We start from the raw sequence: 6,297 nt of genomic DNA, 5'->3' as shown, positions 1-6,297 counted from the left end.
ATCACAACATTTTCGGGCGCAAATCCCCTGGAAGTGAATGGAGAAGGATGTGCGGAGTAACGTTTTAATTACTACTTTTGGGTTCCTTATATCTATATACGGATCGAAATGTCAGATTTTCGGATGATTCAAACAAAAAAATAATTTAATTTAATTTCGTGTGCAGAAATTTCAAAATCCTATCTAAACAATAAATACTTCCTTATAAGAATATCAAACAGTAAATAAATACTGAAAAAAAGGCAAAAACCAAAATTTTTGAGATCGACATCAGAGTCACCACCGATCTTTTGATCGACGATCATGGTTTTATTTCACTTTCATTTAAAGGACACTCCCTGTCTCAGAAAAAAAATTGTTGTCTTAGCCCAGCCTTGAACTGGGAGAGAAATCTGAAGTTTAGTATCATCCAATAATATTCAGTAAAACAAGATTGAAGGGCATATGAAAAGTCATTTAAAAATTATAGCACAGTACTTCTCAAGATGAAAGTTGAAGTAATGGGTTAGGCAATGTCAGCGTTATATGTAAGTGCTCGTGAAAAAAACAACTGAAAATGACTGAATGAGAATCCATTATTATATTAGCTCGTCTGTGTTTCTCGAAAACGCCATCTATTGCTTGATTAAACCCGACATATTTGCTGACATAGTGCACCAGGAAGGCACGATTAGTGTCAACAATATTCAAACACTATATCCCGAGACGCCAAATGCCTGAAACTGTGGAGATAAAAAGTAAAAAATCATGCTTCCTTGGCTCTTGGAATATCTGCCTTAGGCCAACTTTTGCACTAAGAATCATCACAATGGGGTCATTTATGTTTCAAACTTCTAAAACACTTTTCTCAGACAATGATTAGAAGCAGTGATGTGAAATAACAACATTCAAGACTAATCAGCTTAATACCGCCTATCTAATCAACAAATTGGAATAGAGAACTCGATTGAAAAGGCTGGTGAGTCAGTAGCTGTTTACAAAAAGGATAAAATGTATTGGGTTAATAATGTTTTGAAAATATGCCACTCCTGGTTGCTAAGCGAGCGTAAGCTGGGAATAGAAAAATATATACACTTATCAGAACTAACGCAGCGCTACTGGATTTTCGTCAATCTTACTCTTTGAAGGAGGTCAGATGTCATTTTAGTTTATGGTATCCTTCAAATCTACAGTTAGATCCAGACCAGCAATTTTGCTGCAATGAATGGAGTAAACGAAACGAGTTTAGCTTAAATAAGTTTATTGAAGCATTTAGGGAGTGCTTTACAACAAGTAAATTATTCTTAATTAGATTAGGAAATATTACTTATACTAGGAACAACACTCGCAAACTTACGCAGCATTTCTGGCTTGATCAGTTATAAAAATTATCTTAACAGCAATTTCTTTTTTTCTTCTTTTTTTTTTGTCTCTATCAGCCTACAGTCGATAACATCAACAAAGCACTGACAAGTGCACCAAGTGAATAAACGGTAAACTAAGAAATGCAAAAGTGAAGTAAATAAACAAGTTTTTTCTTTGAAGGAAATTCCACTTAACCTCCATTTATAAACTATGAAAATGGTTATCATCAATACCAAAGCATTACTAAAGTAAAAGTACGAAAAAACCTACGTCTTAAAATCAAAAACTATGAAATATTGAGGCTGAAATTCTCGAATTATAAACTACAAATTACCACAGAGTGTTATAAGACTACAAACCTAGAGGTTCAGCAATTCTGCTTTTAAGCCTCAGTCCTGCACAAGAGGAGTTGCTTCAGATGACTCCTCGTCTTCGTCACTTCCAGTTTCGTCTATATCCGCAGCAGTAAGTTGATTACCATCATACTCTTGTACGCCAGCGTCTCCGTCAAAAAGGTCTACAGCATCACTTTGGTCGTCCATATAGTTTCCAAGATCGTCTTGTTCATCCTTCGTGTACTGTAGTTGGCAAGTCTTCGGTTCTTCTTCTACTGCCTCCTTTTCAGATTGAACTGCTACAGCACCTTCATAACCAACGGTATTTTCAGGCTCACTTGTTACACCTTCTTCGTCATTAGTTTGATTTTCTGGAGGGAAGACGAAATCACTGAGGCCTTCTTTTTCGATCAGAGGATTGTATTCTAAAGAATCAAGATCTTCCTCTTCGATCACACATGGGAATGGTAAGGCATCGGGTTTGTTCGCCTCATTTGCGGAGCGTGCGAAAGAGGTAGCATCTTCTTTTTCAGGAACAGAAAGGCATTCTGTGGCTTCCAAATCTTCTTCCCCAAGTACAGGGGAGCATGCTGAGTTATTGGAATCTTCTTCCTCAACCACAAGGGGGCATGCTAGAGAATCAGAATTTTCTTCGTCAGTCACAAGGGGACATGCTGAAGCAGCTAGACCGTCTTCGTCCATCACCAGGGAGGATGGTAAAGGATCAATTTCTTCTTCCTCAATTGCAAGAGGGCACTCGGAGTCATCAACATCTTCTTCCTCGTTCTCGCTAAGGTATGGTAAAGTATCACTCTCCAAAGGGTACGCTTGGGCATCCATATCTTTCTTATCACTCTCAAAAGGGTATGCTGCGCAACCTTCTTCTTCTACTTTGATTCCGAGAGGGAAAGCTGTAGCACCATCGTCAATTCCAACCATAGACGGATGTGCGGTAGCACCGTGCTTACCTACTTGACGGGCGAGATTTGCTGCAGCTGCTCCTTCCTCTGGTACGTTAATAGCGAAAGGGAAAGCTGTAGCACCATCGTCAATTGCAACCACAAAGGGATGTGCAGCAGCACCGTGCTTACCCACTTCATGGGCAAGATTTGCTGCAGCTGCTCCTTCCTCTGGTACGTTAATAGCGAAAGGGAAAGCTGTAGCACCATTGTCAATTGCAACCACAAAGGGATGTGCAGCAGCACCGTGCTTACCCACTTTATGGGAGAGATTTGCTGCAGTTGCCCCTTTCTCTGGTACGTTAATAGCGAAAGGGAAAGCTTGAGCACCATCGTTTATTGGAATCACAAAGGGATGTGCCGTAGCACCGTGTTCACCCATTTCACTGTCGGGATCTGTTGCAGGTGCTCCTTCGTCTCCTGCGTTAATTCCAAGAGGGAAAGCTGTAGCATCATCGTCCACTGCAACCTGAAAGGGATGTGCCGTAGCACCGTGTTCACCCACTTCACCGATGGGATTTGCTGCAGCTGCTCCTAGCTCGTCCGGTCCTGCATCTTCTGGGTTTGCAACAGCTCCACGGTCATCGACAAAGTTGTACTTATCCTGATCATACTTGTCATCGTCAAAGATATCTACATATGTCTATGAAAAAGATTAGAAGGTAATCAAGAACTGCAGGAGTTAATAAAACTTGAACGAATGAATTTAAAAAATTCAACCAAGAAATTCCAAAAAATGAGTCACTAAAAAGAAAAAAAAGAGCAGATCAGATATCAATCACAAAGACAAGAACCATTAGTACTTGCATGAATTGAAAGTCAGGTATGGTCTTCCTTTCTGTCAAAGTTTTCCAAAAGTGTTATTTTAAGATCTGTTCCGTTCTTTCTTGTGTGTAGACAACAGAGGGAAAATAAGGATGATCCAGACTGACATAACGTAACCACACTTGCATATGTTTAAAAGTAACATTGGCTCATGATGAAACTAAATTCACAAATTGTTAGCGGCTGGGTAGTTAATGCGTTTTGACATCACATTGACGTGAAAAGAAATTCGCAATTGACTTGGTAGGATACAAATTTCAATTTCTGAAGTATATACTGAATAAGACGCTGTATGGCAAACCTTTGTTTTAATATATGTATCCATTGTTTGGTAGAGCTTCACAAAGTGTGGCCGGCTGGCGCTTTCGTATTTCCAGCAGTTTAACATCACCGCGTATCTATAGAAAAACACAGGGACATATGATCACAGTAATTCTGCGGTAGGCATTAATATTGCGAGTAGCAAAGTTGAGAAACCACAACTAGTTACAAAAATAACTGAAATGCTAAGTTTATCTCATTACTTTGCAGCTCAAACGAATTCTGTGATGAAAAACCCATCGTATTCTTTATTTGACTCAACAACTTTTCATTTTAATTTTTGTAGTGACAAGATAAAACTAATTTCTTAGGAAGGCTACTTATTCAGAGCGAGTGTATCAAAAACATCTGACCACAGTAGCAATCGATGTTACTTTTGACTTATATAACATTCCACACAGAGGAAGCAACACTTACAAACTGTCGTCGATATGTTCAGGCTTTGGCAGACGATAACCTTCTTCGATTTTTTTCATTGTCGTGGATTGAGACCATCCATCGTAAGGAATGCCTCCTGTGGAAAAATAATGTTTTTTTCTGTTGGCCAAAAAAGCACACTTTTTTTTGTTGTAATCACTTTCATTCCTCTCAGCGCGATCGAAATGATTCTTCTGTCAAAACGACAATTTATTGCTGAAATACATTTCGGTTTTACATCAGATGAAAGAGTACTGTAAAAGAAACAAATTTAAGTGTAGCGATGGATTTAAGGTTTTTCAATAATGTACTAAATACTTTCAGTTCTACTTAAACTTAAGCTTTATTTCAAGTTGCTATGCATCGTCATAATTTTATTTATCAGCGCCATTAAGTGTTGCTTCTACTTCTCTATTGTACAATGCTCTTTTGTCCGCTCGGTATCACTCATCAGTTAGTAATTATGCGTGCAATTTCGGCAAGTATATTTCCTGAATATAAAGTAACAAATAAGTTAAGTACCGACAGTGAAGATTTCATACAAGACGATGCCGTAGGACCACCTGTCAAAGAAATGGAAGGATGACGATATATCTCAACTGAGTTAGAAAGATAATAATTAATCAGATACTTGGGATGTTTAGAAACATGCCATCAAGATATAAGCAACCTCCCTAAGAGAAAACGCCATCTTTATTAGTTTGATTATCCACTCATCCTTTCATTCGTCTTTTGTTATCCTAATCAGATTTTGGATATTGCTCGTTAAACTTAATATTCATGTAAAGTCTCATACTACAGCTGTAACCTCAGCTGTTCCTCAGCTTGACGTTTCCTAATGACCCTCTAATCAATAGAGCACTGAATATTCTAGTTTTCCTCGCTAAGTTAAGGTAGAATCGCAAAAATGTTCACTCTTGGAATATATGTAGATAATAACCAATACAGTACGTACACATCGCTTTTGGTTGACAGCTGTTCCACATGTCCAAAGAGAATCTCGGGTGCAGTCCATTTGATTGGGATACATCCCTGGATGAGTAACCAAAATATTATAAACATCTGAAATCTAAAGAGGCTTGTATACAGCTCCTAAAATTAATTGCATATAAGATTAAAACCGTGATGTGAGGATTCACGATAAAGTCAATAGCAGTAGACACCTTTGTACAAATTCTATGTAAACAATTCACACACTCCTTTTGCTTTAAATTTTTCTGTTACTTTGCCCTTCGAGTTTGTATCTTTGTTATTCAGAGAACGATATCTCTTCCGGCTTTCTTATTTCCTGTGTTCATTCTTTTTTTTTTTCTGTGAAAGCTTCGATTCGCATAGAATGGCTTCCCATTAAAGGGAAATATGAAGATTTTAGATATATGAAAATTTCACATATTTGCACTGCGGTGGGGAGATGAAATTAGGAGATCCTCGCAGCTAAGAACACTACTAAAACGAGTAGTTGCAAATAGGACCTGAAAAAAATTCAGGCCCGTACGGGATTTGAACCCATGACCTCTGCGATACCGGTGCAGCGCTCTACCAATTGAGCTAACAAGCCAACTGGGAGCTGGTCAATGAATTGGGTACAAATAAACATCCAAGTGAATGAAGATTTTAGATATATGAAAATTTCACATATTTGCACTGCGGTGGGGAGATGAAATTAGATGAAATTAGAAATTAGATGAAAAAAATTAGATGAAATTAAGAAATTAAGAAAGAAATTAAGAAGAAATTAGATGAAATGAAATCTCCTAATACGGGCCTGAATTTTTTTCAGGTCCTATTTACAACTACTCGTTTCAGTAGTGTTCTTAGCTGCGAGGATCTCCTAATTTCATCTCCCCACCGCAGTGCAAATATGTGAAATTTTCATATATCTAAAATCTTCATTCACTTGGATGTTTATTTGTACCCAATTCATTGACCAGCTCCCAGTTGGCTTGTTAGCTCAATTGGTAGAGCGCTGCACCGGTATCGCAGAGGTCATGGGTTCAAATCCCGTACGGGCCTGAATTTTTTTCAGGTCCTATTTACAACTACTCGTTTTAGTAGTGTTCTTAGCTGCGAGGATCTCCTAATTTCAAAGGGAAATA

The 6,297-nt window shown here is 38.2% G+C and overlaps 2 protein-coding genes across 2 annotated transcripts in view; both read right to left on the bottom strand.

Moving 5' to 3' along the window:
* Positions 1 to 1,223: 1,223 nt before the first annotated feature.
* Positions 1,224 to 4,857, bottom strand: LOC149045690 (uncharacterized). The gene has a single exon (XM_089207414.1). The coding sequence runs from the start codon at positions 3,018 to 3,020 to the stop codon at positions 1,734 to 1,736; it is 1,287 nt and encodes a 428-aa protein (XP_089063540.1). The 5' UTR covers positions 3,021 to 4,857; the 3' UTR covers positions 1,224 to 1,733.
* LOC149045689 (uncharacterized) overlaps positions 3,772 to 6,297 on the bottom strand; it is a 21,921-nt gene continuing 19,395 nt past the window's right edge. The window contains exons 11-12 of the mRNA XM_089205942.1: positions 5,153 to 5,233; positions 3,772 to 3,861 (exon numbers count right to left, since the gene is read on the bottom strand). Of these exons, the coding sequence (XP_089062068.1) occupies positions 3,772 to 3,861; positions 5,153 to 5,233 (171 nt within the window). The remainder of the gene's footprint in view (positions 3,862 to 5,152; positions 5,234 to 6,297) is intronic.

This window comes from Pocillopora damicornis, chromosome 5, assembly GCF_964200805.1.
Source record: "Pocillopora damicornis chromosome 5, jaPocDami1.2, whole genome shotgun sequence".
Taxonomy (NCBI): Eukaryota; Metazoa; Cnidaria; class Anthozoa; order Scleractinia; family Pocilloporidae; genus Pocillopora; species Pocillopora damicornis.
The sequence above is the reverse complement of the archived record's forward strand: the minus strand, read 5'-3'. Positions and strand labels throughout refer to the sequence as shown.

Excerpts from the sequence above, each read along its gene's own strand:
- LOC149045690 (XM_089207414.1), bottom strand. The coding sequence starts at position 3,020 with ATGGGTGAACACGGTGCTACGGCACATCCCTTTGTGATTCCAATAAAC.